The following is a 19083-nucleotide window of genomic DNA, read 5'->3' on the forward strand; positions in this document are numbered from 1 at the left end:
GCCTATCACAAGAGTCCAGGTATCTATCCACCTGGTTTATATGTATACCGAGTAATAATTCAGTTCGTTATATGCCTGCGTGACCACAAAGGCTGCTTTCCGGGGCATGTTATGAGGGCTTAATACCACTATGTAGTATGTCTTTACTCATTAGTCGAATAGGCTATCTTTCTTGCATCTTTAACTATGTAATGGCGTCATACTTGGCTGTCGAATCCTAGGTATAGCCCGCTGAAGTGATACCAACCTGTCCCCGTAAAGAAGCTGGTGGGGATTTGATGCTTTTAAATTATGGTACCTACTTCGTACATATACCGAGTGGCAGGTCCCGAGCCGCCGTCGTTTGGGGAAGTGGAGAAGAGACGAAGAATTGGATGTCATTGAGTCGGTCCTAGTGGTAATCCGTACTACTGGCGGAAATAATGCTTAGTTACGTGGTGTTTGTAGGTGTTTGCAGGAATTCCTCTGCTACGCTAGACCTCCTCTTATTTGGCACCATGTTAGTGAAGATGACATCGTTAGCGGGTGTCTTAAGTTGCTAGTATCATAGGGTTAACCCTTGGATACCGACAGGTTAAGAACAAACGGCATATAAATATCAGTGACACAGTCTCGGATGTATTATAGGTCATCATGTAATATTAAATTATTTTCGCATCGCATGCGCCTGTCATGAGACTACGTTGTTAAGGTTGATGGTGTGATTACTGGAAATGTTTTGGTGGTGATGCGTTCTTAGATGGCGACCGAAACCAATAGAAGAGAATACTCTAGATTCGGTGTCTCAAGATGGTGGATGTGGTGGATGTGGTGGATGTGGTGGATGTAATGGATGTGGTGGAGGAAGTAATATTTAATTACTAGCGTCGGGGCGTTGGATCTATGTATTGTACATTAAAGGTACCTAGGTACCTTCGTAGTTAAGGAGTTACGTGCTTACATACTTCATGACTTCATGTACGTCACGCTAAAATTCTGGGTCTTACAGCTGGCAGATCTTGGCTTCAATATTTGTACCTCTAAACCTGCAAGGAGAATTGAAAATTGAATAAAAACAACTAACGTTAATTACCCAAGACATCTTAAAAACCGTTATACTCTATTGTTTCAATAAGTATCACTCGGGTAAGGCTAGATTTATAGACACAAGCTTAACGTGAGAATCTTCCGGAACTGTGGAACGACAGACTTATTATTAGTACCCGGATCGCGATCTTCGGGATTCTCGGGTGCCAAGACGGACGGACGCATAAATGGTCCCGCTTTTTGGATCTCGTATAAGTCACAGCCACCATAGGCTTTGACCAATCGACCCGGCCGCCGATAATTCGAAACCCGGTACTCAGCCTCCAACGATCAACTGCTCGTATAGGTAAAATAATCATGATTGGGCTGTCTTCCAAAGTGACAAACATATGTATATATTACGTATATTACATATATTCAAATATTTTGATTCGCTAGTATAAATGGAGCATATACTCAGATCAGGGATGCATTAGAACCTAGGATTCTTTTAACAATACTTTTATGGTGCCATATGTCACGTTTCGACTTGGTCTTTCACGTTTCCTTCTCTTATTACTCGTCCTTTCGCTCTTTGACTGTTCTAAAGTAGTTTCTTAGTTCGTCCGCTCTGCTTTTTGTCGTAGATATTTGCCATAAGAAACTTCACGCACTCGCTATTCTAACTACTCGGTATACCAATCTGCAACTTCAACTTGTCTACGTAGTCTAATTCCGTTAGCTTGACAAGACCACTTACATCGATCTTTAACGACTGTAATGAGAACATAAGATGGATCCGACAGATAACCAACCCTATTCTAGAGGGTACGAGCTGCGGGATATTCCCGGAGACTCAACTGTAAGTTATACCCCCATTCCGTAGTTCTAACAACAAAGAGCTTCTGTAAACTAAATTGCAAAGGATAACCTCCACTACACCGAGCATGATTCCTACGGCGACCGACCCTACTCGCTGCACGGCTACGATTCGGATAGACTTAACCGCCCAGTTTCCCCCACATCCATATATAGCGGGGATACTGCTACCCGAGGAATCTATCATCTGCCTCCTGCGGCGACCGTGACCCACGCCGCGGACGACTTCGAGCAGAATAACTTCGGCAACGGCTTCGGCTACGGTAGGCCCCCGTCGACTTATAACGAGCAGGAAACATGGGCGGAGCGACAACAGGCTCCTATAGAGAGCTTAAGCGGAGGAGGGATTCGACGTCGCAATACTCGCAAGATCAAGTTGGCGCAAGGTCTTCAGGGTTCCGTCTTGAGCACCGAATATCCGGTCCCGACACCCATCCGCAACGCTACAGAACCCCAGTATCGAGATCTGGAAGAATTCAAAATGATGCGGTACACGGCGGCCACGTGCGACCCGGATGATTTCACCCTCATGAACGGATACGACCTCCGCGCGCGCATGTACAACCGGCACACCGAGCTAGTCATAGCTATCACTTATTATAACGAAGATAAGATCCTCTTCGCTAGAACGATGCATAGCGTGATGCAAAATGTACGCGATATAGTGAAGCTTAAAAAGTCGACCTTCTGGACAAAGAGCGGACCGGCATGGCAGAAGATAGTGGTCTGCCTAATATTTGACGGTATAGAGAAAGCCGATAAGAGCGTGCTCGACGTGCTAGGAACGATGGGAGTTTACCAGGACGGCGTTCTCAAGAAGGACATCGACGGTAAAGAAACGGTCTCTCACATATTCGAGTTTACGAGCCAAATCTCCATCACCCCCGATCAGCAACTCATCCTGCCGAAAGAAAACGACCCCAGCAACCTACCTCCCGTGCAGCTGCTGTTCTGCCTAAAACAAAAGAATAGCAAGAAGATCAACTCGCACCGCTGGCTGTTCAACGCTTTCGGTCGTATCCTGAATCCCGAGGTCGTGATCCTCATCGACGCCGGAACTAAGCCCAGTCCAAAATCCCTACTCGCCTTGTGGGAGGGATTCTACAATGACAAAGACCTCGGCGGCGCCTGCGGCGAGATCCACGCCATGTTGGGCAGGCGAGGTAAAAAACTACTCAATCCGATAGTAGCCATCCAAAACTTCGAATATAAAATCTCAAACGTCTTGGATAAACCCCTGGAGAGTGCGTTTGGTTATGTTACCGTCTTACCGGGCGCCTTTTCCGCTTACCGATTTCGGGCTATTATGGGTCGGCCCCTGGAGCAGTATTTCCACGGCGATCACACGCTGTCGAAGATCTTGGGTAAGAAGGGCATAGATAATATGAACATTTTCAAGAAGAATATGTTTCTTGCCGAGGATCGAATTCTGTGCTTTGAACTTGTTGCTAAGGCCGGCCAGAAGTGGCACTTGAGCTACATCAAAGCTGCTAAAGGAGAAACTGATGTACCCGAAGGTTAGCATCCCCTTTTTTTTCTCCCTGTTATTATTTCTGCTCGGCGGGAATTGCTCCGACTGATATTGCGAGTACTAACACATTAACGATGAATAGGTCCCGCCGAATTTCTAAGTCAGCGACGGCGTTGGCTAAACGGCTCCTTCGCCGCGTCGCTGTATTCTCTCATACACTTTAATCGACTCTACAGGTCCGGGCACAGCATCATACGGATGTTCTTCCTGCATATCCAGTTTCTGTATAATATCGCCCAGATCACATTCAGTTGGTTCTCTCTCGCTTCCTACTGGCTCACTACTATCGTCATCATGGACCTCGTCGGCACTCCCGTTCCCGAGACGAATTACCACGGCTGGCCGTTTGGTGACGTCGCTACGCCGATCGTTAACGTGGTGCTCCGATATCTCTACCTAGTTTTTATCCTCGTCCAGTTCATCCTCGCTCTAGGCAATCGCCCCAAGGGTTCGAGGCACTCCTACATCGCCTCGTACGCTGTCTTCGGCGTAATACAGGCCTATATTATCGTCTTATCCTTCTATTTAGTATACCGCGCCTTGCAAACGCCCCTCGGCGATCAGATAGACACCTCTAGCGCCGGAGCGTTCTTCGCGAGCATGTTCGGCGGCAGCAGCGTCGCAGGCGTTATCCTGCTCGCCCTCATCACCATCTACGGTCTCAACTACGTGGCTTCGTTCATCTACCTGGACCCTTGGCACATGTTCCACTCTTTCCCTCAGTATCTCGTGCTGGCGTCTACCTATATTAATATCGTCATGGTATACGCTTTCAACAACTGGCATGACGTTTCCTGGGGTACTAAGGGCTCCGACCAGACGGCAGCTCTACCGTCCGTGCACGTTATCAAGGATGAAAAGACCGACGCTCCCGTGATCGAAGAGCTCGAGAGGGAGCAGGAAGACATCGACAGCCTATTCGCGAAGACCGTATACAGAGCCCTCGCTCCAGTCGAGGAAGAGGAGGTCGTAGAAAAGAAAGACACGGAAGACTCGTACAAATCCTTTAGGACCGGTCTAGTTATCACGTGGATATTATCGAATTTGCTGCTCATCGTTCTCGTCACGAGCGACGAATTCGAGTCTTTGGGCGTAGGGGTAAGTGTCCAATCCTGATTTTAATAAACAATTCTCTGCTAACATGATCATACAGAAAGCGTCTACGACCCGAACTCCTGGATATTTCCGGTTTCTCTTGTATGCTACGGCCGTCCTCTCCATGATTCGTTTCATCGGCTTCTTATGGTTTATAAGTAAGACCAGCATCATGTGCTGCTTCGCCAAGAAATAAACTTGGTTGAGCATCGGGCGTTTATGAGGGGTTGCATACCTATGGATTTAGAAATGGCGTCCGGCGAGACGTTGGGAACTTTGATATTAATAAGTGTACCGAGACCAGCAGAATAACAGCCGTCGCCGACGTGCTGTTCACGATGAAGGCGAGATTTTAGAAGATACGGAAATCTGATTTAACATCAGGTAAAGTCATATTTTATCAGCGTACTGCATAATGGGATGGGGCGTGTATTGGGTTGGCGTCATTGCACAAAAGTTTTGAAGAGTCATACACAGAAGTAGACTCACCGCCGGTCGACGATAGTGAGTCTGCCATGGGCTCAAGGGCATTATGGACCGGCAATAAGAGCTGCTAGTATGCTCGAGGCGGCTAGGCTTCGGGGCCCTTTTAATATTGATACCGATAAATAAGAATGAGCTAATATATGGCAAATATTTAATTAATTATTATAAGGCGACTTGACTCTTTTAGCTACCATGATCATATTAAACACACGGCGAGACATATCGCTACGTAGCTACTGTCGTAAAAACTCAGTAATAACGGCGATAAACTGACCGTATCCGTCGATATACGAAACGTGCCCGGCATCTTTGATGATCTCAAACCTAATGGAAGCCTGCGAATCCTTTTTTTGTAGTCCCCGCTGTACGCCGTCCCTTAACCGGAGCATATGCTCAGGTGAATCTATATCGTTTTCCCCCGCTACGAATAGAGCACCGTCGATTCCTTGGCCCGCCTTCTCGGCTAACGGGAGTAGATCAAAAGTGTCACTACGGAGAGCCGCGCAGCAAGTATCAAAGCCGTCGATGCTTGTCGTGAGCATTATCTGTCGCACGCGGCGCGTCTCATCCGGGTTAGCACTCATCCACGCAAGGCCGAACCAATGTTCGAGAATGGATTGGACAGTCCCGTCCATAGAGCCCGTTTCCCTAGCTTCCCTAATCATCGGGTCAAATATATCGGCACCTCCGGCTCTGAGAGGAGAGCAGGAAATAGTATTGCAAACCACCAGCTTCCCGATGAGGCCGGGGTATTTCGCGGCGAATACTACCCCGGTCGCTGCACCCATGCTTACGCCGATCCAGGCGTGCACCTGTGAAATCGAAAGGTAGCTTAGAAGTTCTCGAACGTCGTCAGCCAAAACCTCCAATGTAGTTGAGGATAGATCTGCCGGAACGGAGGAAGCTCCGTGGCCGGGCTGATCATAACGCAACACGGCGAAGCCCTCGGAAGTAAGCTTCGGAACTACATGATCCCAAGTAGCAAACGGCCCGGCTAAGGGGTTAGAGAGGATGACGACGGGCGCATCCGATTTAGAAGGTACCGGCGTTAAGGCGTAGGAGAGCGTGCGTGAAGATGGTAGAGTTAGCGAAGAAACTGATGTTGCCATGTTGCCATGTATGCGGACTTGGATTTGATAGCGAAGCAGGGCGATATCATGCTGGTAGTTAACCAAGAGCCTACAATTTATCTTGATTCAGATATGTCGGCCCCTCGAATTATTAACATACATAGGATCGCGGGGCTAACAGTTTAGTTCCGCTATGCCCGGGGCCGGTTTATTATATATGTCTCGGTATGTCCGTGTTATCACCAGATCTTACTCTGAGAAGGATCTGTATCGAAAACGGTATTATGTATAGCTTCAGCCCGGAGCAGCTGAGAGTAGAGCTACTCCACATATCCCATAGTACGGGTAACCCGGTTGCCAAGCTATTAATCTATCGTATGGCAGTCAACAGTTTAGAACACACTTGAATATTATTCTGATTCCCTCATTACATATAACCACCCTACTGCTGTGTCGTAGCCCCCCGCGCTACGAAGTAAAATGCATACTAACCTTGAGCCCCTTATGCCCAGCAATCTTGCCCGTTGCATCGCTCATTATTTTGTTGACATATGGAGTCGAGCCGTTTTTCGCAACTAGGTAAGCATCTAAATAGTATACGTGTCTACAAGTAATGTTTATTACCGAAAGAGTTGAAGTATCCATATTTCGAAATTGGCCGAGGTTGATCTATCCATCTTCCATCTCTCTTTGTACATTATGTATTAGATCGATTAGGTACCTAACTATCTTATCTTTTATACACCCCTATGAACTGCATACACGTGCATGTGACTAGTAGTAATAAGTTGTGCCGTAATCCGTGCAAAACCTTGATATGCGCTTGAAACTCGAGCGATAAGACAGATTGGAGATTCGAGACAGCATGTACCAAAGATCTCAATTGACCTATGAGTACGCCCCTCTTATCAATTTATGGCTTTTGCCTTTCTTTTGTATGCGAGACAAATTCGTATACGACGGTAGAACAAAATACCATTGACAAATTAACGATTCCCCATTATAAATAACCTCAACGGACAGGCTTCATTTTAATAAACATATTGGCATATGCAGGTACAAACATTCAGACACCTGAGATATAATGGGGAAAGTCGAAGTACCTTCTATGTATATGAATTAGCATTGGGGATGGTATGAACGCTAAATAGGCGGGTGTATGAGAAGCACGCGCTAGTCTGTGGTACAATATGTACTTGCACAGTACAATGGACAGCCTTATCCTTAGACGGTCTCCGAGGATCCCGCCAATTCCGATCGGTAAATCCTTGAGGAACCGGTCTAATCATGCAATTAGCCAATCAAATTCTGAACCTGTCGCGTCTCCTTTTGTTGGCGTGGAGTTTTTATCAAGAACCGAAATCCCGTCTTTCCCAACTTTTTTTTCCATCTTCACGAGATCCGTAAATCGTGGGTTCTTTTTTTCACAGATCCCAATCTTCCCTTTTTCCTTTTCACCTCTTCTTTTTTTTTCTTACTTAGCCGGCGAGACCATCGCTGGTCTGTAATACTTCAAGTCACTCCTTTCAAACGGCCGTTTCTTACTACTTGAGCTTCTCGTCGCGGATAGCCTTGCTAGTTCCTACCTCCCTTGAAACATAGAGCGCAAGTCACTACGCGACTTCGAGCACGCTTCAATTGTGTCTGATACAGACTATTCTACATCATGGCTTCCCCGGCCCCCGCCGCTCTCTGGGAAGCTCTTCCTGTTCCGACACTCGACCGACCTTTTGGTATACAATTATGGCCTTACTTCAGCAAGGCTTTTGAAGTAGTAGCGGGTTATCCTGCTGACGACTTTCGATTCGTAGCCGGCAAGACGCCAATGTCTACTCTGAAGGAGACATTGTCATTTATTGTCATATACTACCTAATCATCTTCGGCGGTCGCGAGTATATGCGCAACAGAGAGCCCTTTAAGTTGAAGGCTCTCTTCTTGATCCACAACTTCTATCTTACCGCTATTAGTGGTATACTTCTAGCACTATTTATCGAGCAATTGCTACCAACCATCGCTCGCCATGGAATCTTCTTTACGATCTGCGATACCGACGGCGGTTGGACGCAGCCTCTGGTGGTTCTTTACTACGTAAGTTCTCGTTTGACAGCCCCTATTCGCAACCAAGGGATAAAGCTAACCCGAGTCAGCTGAACTACCTCACCAAGTACCTGGAACTTTTGGACACCGTATTCCTGTTCTTGAAGAAGAAGCCTCTAAGTAAGCCTAAATCCTGACTTGATACCGAGGGTCGGTGTTTCTAACGCATAATATAGCCTTCCTACACTGCTACCACCACGGCGCTACCGCATTCCTCTGCTACACCCAGCTCCTCGGTTCGACCGCCGTGTCGTGGGTCGTTATTACCTTGAACCTGACCGTCCACGTCGTTATGTACTGGTACTACTTCCAGAGTGCTCGCGGAATCCGTATCTGGTGGAAGGAATGGATCACCCGCCTACAGATCATTCAGTTCATCATTGACCTTGGTACGTTGGAATATTTGGTTGTGACATTTTCCAGACGGGGCGCAAAACTAATTTGTATGCAGGATTTGTCTACTTCGCTTCGTACACGTACTTCACGTCTACTTACTTCCCGAGCATGCCGAGCGCAGGCAAGTGTGCCGGAGAGGAGTTTGCCGCTTTCGCTGGTATTGGTACTCTGACCTCTTACCTGGTTCTCTTCATCTCTTTCTACTTCGCTACATACAAGAAGGACCAAAGGGCACCAAGCACGCGTAAGACTCTTCGCCGCATGTCGCAGGCTCCTCTTCCGGACCATCACACCGTTGCACACGCGGCACAAATACCGCAAGCCAAGGCCACCGGAATTAAGACTAACGGAGTCACAACTCGATCCCGAAAGGCTTAAAGCATAAGTTGGTGTTGCTAGTCCAGATACATGGCCCGTAGTTGACGATATTTGGATCACCATTTCAAGTTAAAACATTTTTGTATTCCGATATGAATAACGGACTCGGGTGCTAGGAGCTACGTAGAGGCCGCCCCTTCTTTGGCCGTTGGAGTATTGTATTAATGGCTTTGTCATTGACGACGACATATCATAAAAAGAGGCTACGACGGGACACTGGGCAGGGGAGATGATAGTAATACGGTGTACACTTATAGGAGTTTCGTTAATTGGAGTTTACGGACGGTTGGGTGATGATGACAAAATCATCTGAGGATCTTAGGACAGCATGGAGGGACGTCGGCCATGTCACCTCAACATTGTACCCTTTCGTGTCGCATAATCCGGGTCGACGCTTCGAGTCGAAAGAGAAACGAACAATATGCATAATAGCAGTAATATGATTGATAATAAACCAAAATCGCTACGAGGCTAGTTTGCTGTGAGAATGAGAATACTTGGAACCCTCAGGGAGCTTAGGTACGGGAGCATGCTATTACGCCTTCTATTGCTTTTGGTATACCTATGCTAACAGCTCGGTAATAGATTACTATACTACATATCTAAGACAGCATAGCAAAATTAGCTAATTTTGGGGGTGCTAGGTACGTTACGTACGTGAAGGCCTACAAATAGACATCTGCTGAGTGGCGTTTGGATTCTACATCTATCCTATTATACGTCGTTCCCGCCACCACCGGTGAGTCGGTTGTCCGGAGGGCTTAAGTCTTAACTCAAGTCATTTTCAATCGAGCTTTATGATCTTATGTGCCTAGAGTCCTTGGGGGGGGTGCCTTGCCAAGGACGCCTCCGGCCTCTATCACAGGCTCGGCAGGATTTAGGTGACACGAATGGCGATACTATGTAAATGTATTCACATAGAGATCTATGATTGGCCCGATACTTTTGTCCTAGAGACAAGAACTTGGGGTTTGGCCCGGTAGAAATAAGACATTCACACTGCGCTATGGCGCTTTCATCCCTACCTTATTAGATAGGCGTTGCGGAATAACAGTTTAATAGGTAGTAATGATCGATTGGGGCCGTAGCGATGATTTCACTCTCATCTCTACTTCCCGTATGGAGTCCCTGTGCCGTATTAGTTGAGGTTCTGGATGAACCCTATCATCATGCCGCCTTACAGCACGCTAGAAGTTCATATGGTTGAAAGCTATGGACCATACGACTACGAGACTACGAACAAAGAGGCTGTTAGATACTCCAATCATGTATATCCCCAGCCTGCCCCCTTTGAAACTGAAGGCTCAGACGCCTACTTCCCGGAGGTTGTTAATTATGAGGGAGAAGGACTTCCGAGCGATACAGCAACACTTGACAAACCACCAGCAAGCCGAATTTGTGGTCTGTCAAAGCGTATATTCTACATTGTTTTGTCGGTCGGGTTGGTGGTGGTGATTGGCGCTATTGTTGGGGGAGTAGTAGGCGGCATCTTGGGTGGACAGCATCATACTCTCAAACATGCAAACGATTCGCAGGAGGATCCGTCCGGTATTCCGAACGCAAATAGCACCTCGTCGTCGCCCCCTAATGAGAACGTACTCAGTATATCGAAGTTAGCATCCTCAAACATAACGGACGACAATGGCTACGTGCATCGATTTGTGTTTTTTCAAGACACGTACAATGCTATTATTGAGCGAAGATGGGATTCGCAGAATAGAACTTGGATTACGAGCAACATCACGGAAACTATGAAAGGTTCCGCAACGCCGGTGAATCCTCTGCCCGGAGCGCCCCTGGCCGTCGCGTCATGCAGCTATAATACCGTATTTGAGACTCATCTCTGGTTCACCGTCCCGGATAACTATGTGAGCGCGGTTTGTCTGTATCATGCGGACAAGGAACCGGACGGATGGGAATACGATACTCGATACACGGGCGCTCTACAGACATATCCAGGGTCGCAACTAGCAGCGACGTGGCAACGCTGCTGGAGCGAGTATTGTATAGGTAACTGGGTCCTTGCTTACCAGACGCCTGAGAGAGATATAAACGTCGCCAATGCTTCTTACTGGGACAATCCGAGTAAGGTAGTAGGGGGGAGAGACGTAGCAGCCAATTCTAGCTTGGGCATCATACCTCAGCTAAACGGACTCGGGACTGATCGACTAGTTCTTATCTCGGAGACTCCCGATTCACAGACGAGTAGCTCCATGCAGAAGACTACGTACTTGAACGAGTGGGAACCTGGTAGGTCTCTTACCGTCTAACGTTACCCTGCTGTTCGCCTTATATATCCACGTATAGCGTCTAGGTACCTAAGCCACTAACGCAGAAACAGACGGGCTCCTAATCGAAGGCTTACCCCCTCCCTCGCCAAACCTACAGTTCGCCGTCATGCTCATGGAGAACTTCACGCAGACGATGTTTCTAACCCTGCGCCCAAACGGCACGGTTAGCGCTCTGTGGTGGGGAGGTCACTTTACGTCTATACCGAGCGTCGACTTCCGCGGAGGGCCGTCGGTCAACTTTACCGCTATCTCGGCGGGCGAAGATTCCGTGTTTTACGGCATATCTGGCGACGAGGTCCTGCAGTACGAACCGGACCCTTTGGATCTTTTCAGCTTCACGTACGTTAGTCGGGTTTATCCGTGAGTATCGCACCTATTGCGGAATCCAGGGAAGGCTGTTTGTTTTGTGTCGATTATACCGGGTCGTATGGAATTGCGCCAGGATAAGGCGCTGGTGGGATCTTGTCGATTCCCTTCTATCGGTAATTTCATCTCTATCCCTTCACCTTACTTAAATTTTCAAGTAAGGGAGGATGGTCTACTGATATGAAGACGGTATAAGGGGAGAAATCTATGCTACCTTGAAGGCTATTATCTGATGCTCTTCATTGCCATTGGGATAAAGTAGATTTTAAGAGAGGTCAAAGTTCAAACTGCGGTTACAATTGAAATATTTGTATTTTCATGTCTCTATAGGGGGCAGCGACTGAAATATAGTTACGGTACTTAACTCCCTAGGTACCTATAATGATTTAGCACTTCCATTATTGTAGAAATATGAATGAGCGATCCCTGGATAGCCTGGTGTTGACCATTCACGGCCCTTGTCACGAGAGGGGGGACCTATGTAATAATTGAATTTCTTACCAGTCAAAACCTGCAGATCGCACTCCACGCTGTTGGTTAAGCATGTGCCCAGCGTTCGCCGTGAGGCGCAGTAGACGTAGGGATGACGCCGATTTGAGTCATCCGGTATTACTGTTACGAGGTATTTAGTTAATTATTTTAAGTCTGGTGGCCTTGCAAGCCTTACTTATATAGCACACATTCACACATTACAGCCCTTATCGTTCCTTAGCGTACTAGGTGACGTGGATTACACCTTGAGTTCCTTCCAACAAATAGATACTAAAACACACGAACTAAAGCATATGTGCGCTGAAGTATCTAAATACATATACCTAGATTATCATAGATTGTCATAATCACCACTTTTCATATTCGCGATTTAATATGGCGGAGAAAAACAAAAAACCAGAAGAGGCATGGCTAGAGACAGAGGAAGAGGACGCTCTCTTTCCCTCGCCAGGAGAAAGTCCTCTCTTCGACGGCCCCGAAACCCTCAAGCCGTGGGAAATCCACGAATTGAAAGTGGCAGAGAAGGTAGAGGCGATCGTGCAAGACGACTCGCTCGACGAGCCAGCCAAAATCGACGCCATCGCCGAGGTGCGGAATTGGTTCAACGGCCCTACGGAGATCATTGATGCTTTCCTTACCGGCGACATCGATATCGGGACGGCTGTTGATAGGCTAGCTGCGCCAATCGAGAAGGCGTATTCGACTGCCGATTATGGTAGGGCGTACTACTATGCGGAGATGACGGCGCGGAGTCAAAGGCAGAATAAAAGCCCGGAGAAGGCGCTTGAGTCGGTAAGCCGGTCTGAGTGCTTCCTTGCGTTACCTTGCGTTACCTCGGGTGTCTGGTAGTTGAAGTAGGAACTTGGGAGGAGAGACTACATTTACCACATCGAGACTATAAAGGAGAAACAGTCAAGGAAATATACATACCTAACCTACATACATACTAACCTCACCTCTCACAGTGGGGCCCCGAGGAAGACTGGCCCAAACCCTCCCCCCCCGCCGACGAGACCTACGAGACCGACGAGGATAACACAGAAGGACACCTCTGGTCCCTCTGGTACGGCATCCTCCACGCAGCAAAGCGCATCCCCTGGACCGACACCATCGGACAAGAGCGCCTCCTCGCCCTCGTCGAGGCCCTCAAGCTGCGTCCCGACCCTCCCCTACCCTCCCCCATGACCATCCCCCTAAAACGGGACTGGATCTGGGCAGACGGCACCGTCTGGAGCACGCTCAGCATGCTGCGCCCCAGCGCGCGCGAGGTCTGGAACAACTCCCCCGGCTACGGCGCGGGCTGGTCCCTCCCCGAGCAGCACGCGTGGATCAGCGTAAACGCCTTCATGGCGCGCCTAGTCGCCAGCGGCACGGGCGGCGGGTTCGCGGTATACGGAGACTGGGCGGTCTCCGAGGCGTTGGAGAGAGTGCCGCGGAGCGAGGGGCTGCACGTCAAAGCACCGGCGGTCACGCAGGCGACTCTCAGGATCACGGCCGCCTGCGTGTGGCTGCAGATCGCGGGGCGGTACATGTGGAATCTGCGCACGGACGAGGGCGTGCCGCCGGACTTGAGGGTCGCGGATCTGGGGGCGCGGGAGAACAAGTTGCCGTGGTACGGGCAGAAGAAGGGCGCGGAGGAGGCGAAGAGGTGTACGGTACGGTGGGATTTCTGGCGGAGACGGTTGGAGCAGGAGGGGGAGAATGAGGAGTTGCCGGGGGAGGTGAGGGAGTTGGCGAGGGGGTCGGCGGAGATGATTGGGAAGTTCTTGGAGGGATATTGAGGTCGAGGTCGATGTTGGGTTTGGACGGATTGCTTGAGAGCTAATGAATGAGATACCCTCTTTTCTCGCCGTGTTTAGGGCGTTGGTTTCGGTTTCTTACCTAGCTAGTTCTATGATAAGATACTTTAAAGAATTACATGTTATTTGAGTTCTGTTTTAATGATGTTATTGAGATATGCTATAGTTAAGAGTACGTATATAAGGCTATCGAAATTATATAAGTGAAATACTGATGGTGGTCTAATAGTGGGATCGGTCTTACGAGGTAGACAGGTTCTCAGAAACTCAGGAGTAAACATTAAGAAGCCCCGAGGCTTATAGAGATTAAAAGTCCAAAACCTTTATTGAATTACCCGAATGAATAGTCAGAGACAATCGATTATCTGTTTTTTATATTGAGTTACTCACAACCAACAGAGACGGGGGAACTTTACCTTCTAAACCCGTGTACTGGATGTGGCTGCTACCGAACTGTTCGAAGAGACTCATACTGCGGATAATACGCTGTCGGGTCCAAAGGTTGGGGGTGCACTAACACGCAAACTACCTAACTTAATGTGGGAAGAGAAGCTATCATGTTCCTATCTATCCACTATGGTAATGATGTTAGTTATTTAGTCGATATAATTAGCATCATTGAGAGACCAAGGGGTGTCATCTTTCTATGTTACTACCTACATACCTCTAACTACCTACACATAGGTATAACCTAGGTAGGTAAATAAATAAACCAGCTATTCAAGCAGCGTCGATCACTGCTGTAAATGTTAATTAGATCATAGTAAAGACGCTACACCCCGCCAAGCCAATGGCAGCAAATTTATTTTTCCTTGCCTGAATCAACAAGCTGATGAAATGGAACAATGGAACAAACGCGAAGGCGTCACTCTGTTATATGAATGTCTTATCAGCCCGCTAGGTCGTGCGTAGTGTCCGCTCGCTCCCACTACTTTGGTCAGTTTTCAGATCTCGGTTCGATTCCCGGATGAATAGTGTATACCCTCCCGCCTCAAAAAGATTTCCGGACCTACCTCACACCCCACCTTACCATCTAGTCTCCGCTGGGCTTTCGATATTAGATATAACGTAACGCTAGATCTTGCTAGTTATAGTACAGAGCCGCTTTCTTGGCATATGCATCCTATTCGGGAATTAGTTCCGTCGTTATGCCAAGGAAGCTGTCACTTTCTTCTTGCTTGGTGTGCCGGCATTATACCTTAGGTGGTTAGGTACGTTACCCGGGTATCTGATCCGCCGTGGGATTTGTAGCTAGTAGCAAGGAGAGGGGGGGCGATTTCTCGGGTTCCCAACCTACCGGGACGCACCAAGTAACATGGCGCTATTATATTTATCACATCGTATATTTATAAACGTCCGTTACGAGTCCCCTATTGTACTACCAACCTGTCTCAATATTTACCTACCTTAGCGTTCCTAGCTTTACGGATGTTCACCTCGCTAAGCCGGAGCATTCAAGTCACGTTTCGCCTCTTGACTCGTAGGCAAGACCATTCTATCGTCATGTTGAATATGATGTACCGCTATGTTAACTCTCATCGCTGTGGGCTCTCTCAAGTCCCATCAGAAGAGGTGACGATAAGCCTTTTTCAGCTCCCCACACAAAGTAGACCTCTGGATCTGCCAACGTGGAGGCTGGAGGCTGGAGGCTTGGAACAAATCCCTTTCCTCGGCTCGTCAGAATTCCGCCGATTAGTTTATCATTTTAGCGTAGCCAAAGCGTAAGCCAAATCGGCAGACGGGCCTGTTGATCTGAATGCATGAGCCGCTAGTCTCAGAACGCCATCGTTGCAATTGGTCGGCTTTGTTCTCTCATGCATGTCTTGATCAGGTTTTGTTTTGCTCTTGTTTACTGCAGTCCTGCAAGGTCTAGCCCATATCACGGATATACCTGGTCATGATATCATCAAGCGAAATTTCGATGTACGACATAACACCCGCTGGGAAATTTCGTGGCGTTCCTTGCGAATGCGCTATTGGAGGTCGCCGATACGACCCTACCAGTAGGATATGCAGTACAATATAAACAGCCCGTCTGTCCCGGTTAGGACTGATTACAAAGAGAATCCCGAGAATCTCGAGAATCTGGCAAAGTCGTTTCTTCATTCCTCAAGACTTCTCACCAGTCGACTTTCACCATGGCGATCCGATCTCTTCTCCAGCTGTGCCTCTTGAGCCCTCTCGTTTCTGTTGCTACTGCGAAACCTATCATAGGGAAGAGGGGTTCCTTTGCCGATACTCAGAAGCTCTCCGACCCGTCCTTTGGTCCAGTTCCTGGTGAGAGCCCGATCTTCAGCACGTACTATGGCGTCGAGGCACCTTTCCCTGGAAACTTGAGAGATGCCGTCCTGCCGACCAAGGCCGGTCCGCCTGGTGAGGATGATGTAGTCTGGCAGAACTTGCTCTCTGCCGAATGGGTCATCTTCGACTTTTACCAGCAAGCTGTTGAGGCCTTCAACGAGACGGCGTTCATTAAGGCTGGCATGCCCAACACTACATACAAACGCATCCAAGAGATCCGGAATAACGAAGCCGGCCATCTACGCATCTTCCAGAACCAGATCTCCCCTACGTCCGTCAAGCCCGGCGCGTGCGAGCATCAGTTCCCCTTCTACGATCCCATTTCATTCCTAGCTCTCGTCACCGTCCTCGAGGTCTCCAGCATGGCTTTCTTGACCGGACTGGTACGGGACGCTAAGCTCCCCTCCTCGCAGGCTGCTATGCTTTCTATCGCCGAAACCGAGGCGCGCCACGAAGTCTGGAGTTTGATCGAAATCTGGAAGACTAACCCCTTCGGCGGCCCGTCTGACACCGTATTCCCTTACGCCAACCAGATCCTCGACACTACCAACGCCTTCATCGTGCCCGGTAGCTGCCCCCCGGAGAACCCCGAGTACCCCTCGCCGCGCCAGGGGCTGCCCGCTCTTAGCGCTGCCAAAGACACCAAGTCGCTGACGCCCGGCTCCAACATCGGGCTCAGCTTCACCGACCCGACCAACCAGCCCAAGTTCGACAGCGACAAGGAGTACTACGCCGTCTTCTTCCACGGCCTTTCTAACATCAGCGTGCCTATCGAAACGTCGTGCTGGCCCGAGAAAGAGATCCGCGTCACCATCCCCGAGCAATTCGAGACCAAGGGCGTCATCGCTGCCGTCGTCGCCGACGCCCCCGGTGCTCCGACTAAGGAGAACGTCGTTGCTGGACCGGGTATCATCCTAGAACAGCCTACCGCGCTTGCTACGAAGCTTTTGTAAATGAGATATATTAGGTACGATACGATATGGTTGTAGGAGTATATAACGGTATATGTATGAATTGGATAGTCGGCTTTGCCAATATATACAGGCCGATGGTTTAAATAATGGTTTAAAGCTATATTTTAATAATGTCAATGTTTAATCATCTTGTCCAAATCTTATAAACACCTCTTATACAATCGCTACATAAAGTTTCAATCACAGGCACAACATACTAGGCAGCCCAATAATTAATATGAACCCGAGGGCTTTTTTATTCGTCGGACGTTGCGGTAGCCGATCATATCTTCCTCCCCATGATCCTTTTATCTACTTATTTTTCCGTAGACAAGTAACCCCCTCTAACGTGACCGTATCCGTCTCTAAGTCTAAAACCGATACCCATCTCAGGTCTCTATGTATCGATTACTTTCATAGCACTTAAGACTCGGTGACATTGCAGCCGGCATCTTGTCCTTCGAAGTCGAATTATGTTAGTTTATGTATCTCCCAAGGGACGAAGGAGCGAGTATAGGTAGGTATATATAAGTAAATGGATAGGGGTCGAGGGTCACGGAGAAGTGGAGAATACGGAAGAGAAAAAAACCAAATCTTACCGCACCAGATCTGCCACAGCTGATCGCAGATCTTCTTGTCAGGACCAGGCTTGTCGCCGCAGTTCTGGGGAGCGTTGTCATTGTAGCACTTGTTGTAGGCGTGCAGGGCTGCGTTGTTGGGGCAGCTGACGTGGATCTCGTCGAACATGACGCCAGGGGTAGGCGAGGCTCCAACAGGAGGCGTGGAGATGGGGGTCGCTGTGATGGCGAGGGGGAGGAGGGCCAACAGGGAAAGTTGAGGGAGCATCTTGGATGTATTGAGAGGTCGTCAGTTGGTAGAGTGGTAACTGGTAGTTGGTAAACCGACACGAGCAGTCCGTGATGGTAGAGTAGAGTAGTCTGAAAAGGCACTAGATAACTGTGATCTATGTGAACTTCAGAAGTAAACTCCAGGGGGATGCATGTTTATATAGATATTCGGGTGTCTATCCCATCCCATATGGTTGGCCCGTGCTATCATCGTAGCTACCGCATGATCCATTGCTTCCTCAAGTGAATCATGAAAAAAAATTTCAAGGAGGAAAACTCTAAGGCATCTGTCCTACAGATGGCAGCTCGTAGTTTGGGGGGAAGTCGCGCTAGTTAGGTTCTTCCATATTCACCCCAGCGATGATAGTCGCAAGAGAGTAGCCGTCCCATGTGTACGATGACAACTCCTACGACCACGATCGGTTAGGACAGGCTCATGACAGCTGTCGCCAGGTAGCTGCCATCCTGTCTTGGGTTTTAGCGGCGACGAATACATATAAAAGGGAAAAAAGCTAAGATAGATGCTACAAGTGAATGAATGTACAGGTCATGGTCTCACTTATGTACAGTTTTAGTCCTATAGGCGGGTGCAATTTAGAAGATATCGCAATGTCGTACTCGTATGGCTTGTCCCGTAGGCTCGCACAACTAGATTTCAAATGGCTTCGCTTATAATCATATGCCAATATAGTAGCACGGGTAGGCAGCTCTTCGCTTGTCAAACCTTGTGATCCTAATGCATACAGCGGACATACTCGCCTTAATATCCTTATGGATGTCCGCAAAGATAACGATACCTTAGATAACTTATAAGATATTCCATGAATTCAGTATTTTATTATTTCTTTTTTATAGAATTATACGCATTCTTTTATTCCATGTCCAATTCCAGCAGATTTTTGCCCCGACGAGCGTAGCCCCTATTCTAAAACAGAGTGCCGTCTCTATTTCGCCAACGACATCGGTGAAGCACCACGACCTCATCACGCATATACCGTCGGTTAGTCCAATAAACGAAGGAAATCTACTTTGTCTGCTTTTAGATATACCAAGAAATAAAAATGACCCATACCTTCTGCGGAAAGGTAAACAAGC

General features: G+C 48.2%; 7 protein-coding genes across 7 annotated transcripts; 5 read left to right on the forward strand and 2 right to left on the reverse strand.

The window, feature by feature from the left end:
- Positions 1-1798: 1798 nt before the first annotated feature.
- On the forward strand, positions 1799-4706 carry F5Y00DRAFT_261854 (glycosyltransferase family 2 protein; the record flags this gene model as incomplete). The annotated part of the gene is made up of 4 exons (XM_048011282.1): positions 1799-1867; positions 1931-3401; positions 3498-4513; positions 4569-4706. The coding sequence occupies 4 exons, from the start codon at positions 1799-1801 to the stop codon at positions 4704-4706; spliced, it is 2694 nt and encodes an 897-aa protein (XP_047864969.1).
- Positions 4707-5159: 453 nt separating this feature from the next.
- Positions 5160-6748, reverse strand: F5Y00DRAFT_236466 (zearalenone lactonase). Its single transcript, XM_048007702.1, has one exon. It carries the CDS (start codon positions 6103-6105, stop codon positions 5230-5232), a length of 876 nt encoding a protein of 291 aa, XP_047864970.1. The 5' UTR covers positions 6106-6748; the 3' UTR covers positions 5160-5229.
- A 905-nt stretch (positions 6749-7653) lies between these two features.
- Positions 7654-9071, forward strand: F5Y00DRAFT_72580 (GNS1/SUR4 membrane protein). The gene is made up of 4 exons (XM_048014070.1): positions 7654-8155; positions 8215-8284; positions 8341-8553; positions 8616-9071. Exons 1-4 carry the CDS (start codon positions 7733-7735, stop codon positions 8936-8938), a joined length of 1029 nt encoding a protein of 342 aa, XP_047864971.1. The 5' UTR covers positions 7654-7732; the 3' UTR covers positions 8939-9071.
- Positions 9072-9729: 658 nt separating this feature from the next.
- F5Y00DRAFT_72603 (uncharacterized protein) lies at positions 9730-12016 on the forward strand. Its single transcript, XM_048014071.1, has 2 exons — positions 9730-11188; positions 11280-12016. Exons 1-2 carry the CDS (start codon positions 10093-10095, stop codon positions 11591-11593), a joined length of 1410 nt encoding a protein of 469 aa, XP_047864972.1. The 5' UTR covers positions 9730-10092; the 3' UTR covers positions 11594-12016.
- Positions 12017-12462: 446 nt separating this feature from the next.
- Positions 12463-13868, forward strand: F5Y00DRAFT_261858 (uncharacterized protein; the record flags this gene model as incomplete). Its single annotated transcript, XM_048011283.1, has 2 exons — positions 12463-12879; positions 13053-13868. 2 exons carry the CDS (start codon positions 12463-12465, stop codon positions 13866-13868), a joined length of 1233 nt encoding a protein of 410 aa, XP_047864973.1.
- Positions 13869-15818: 1950 nt separating this feature from the next.
- Positions 15819-17299, forward strand: F5Y00DRAFT_72631 (ferritin-like domain-containing protein). The gene has a single exon (XM_048014072.1). It carries the CDS (start codon positions 16025-16027, stop codon positions 17138-17140), a length of 1116 nt encoding a protein of 371 aa, XP_047864974.1. The 5' UTR covers positions 15819-16024; the 3' UTR covers positions 17141-17299.
- Positions 17300-17563: 264 nt separating this feature from the next.
- F5Y00DRAFT_261860 (uncharacterized protein) lies at positions 17564-17986 on the reverse strand (the record flags this gene model as incomplete). The annotated part of the gene is made up of 2 exons (XM_048011284.1): positions 17564-17598; positions 17740-17986. 2 exons carry the CDS (start codon positions 17984-17986, stop codon positions 17564-17566), a joined length of 282 nt encoding a protein of 93 aa, XP_047864975.1.
- Between the last annotated feature and the right edge of the window lie 1097 nt (positions 17987-19083).

Source organism: Daldinia vernicosa (assembly GCF_022497035.1).
Source record: "Daldinia vernicosa strain CBS 139.73 unplaced genomic scaffold F5Y00scaffold_22, whole genome shotgun sequence".
NCBI lineage: Eukaryota > Fungi > Ascomycota > Sordariomycetes > Xylariales > Hypoxylaceae > Daldinia > Daldinia vernicosa.

Bases quoted from the DNA above. Each gene is read 5' to 3' on its own strand.
- F5Y00DRAFT_72631 (XM_048014072.1), top strand. From the start codon at position 16,025: ATGGCGATCCGATCTCTTCTCCAGCTGTGCCTCTTGAGCCCTCTCGTT.
- F5Y00DRAFT_72580 (XM_048014070.1), top strand. From the start codon at position 7,733: ATGGCTTCCCCGGCCCCCGCCGCTCTCTGGGAAGCTCTTCCTGTTCCG. The intron at 8,285-8,340 runs GTAAGCCTAAAT...CGCATAATATAG, and splicing joins CTTGAAGAAGAAGCCTCTAA to CCTTCCTACACTGCTACCAC. The intron at 8,554-8,615 runs GTACGTTGGAAT...ATTTGTATGCAG, and splicing joins TCAGTTCATCATTGACCTTG to GATTTGTCTACTTCGCTTCG.
- F5Y00DRAFT_72603 (XM_048014071.1), top strand. From the start codon at position 10,093: ATGAACCCTATCATCATGCCGCCTTACAGCACGCTAGAAGTTCATATG. The intron at 11,189-11,279 runs GTAGGTCTCTTA...ACGCAGAAACAG, and splicing joins CTTGAACGAGTGGGAACCTG to ACGGGCTCCTAATCGAAGGC.
- F5Y00DRAFT_236466 (XM_048007702.1), bottom strand. From the start codon at position 6,105: ATGGCAACATCAGTTTCTTCGCTAACTCTACCATCTTCACGCACGCTC.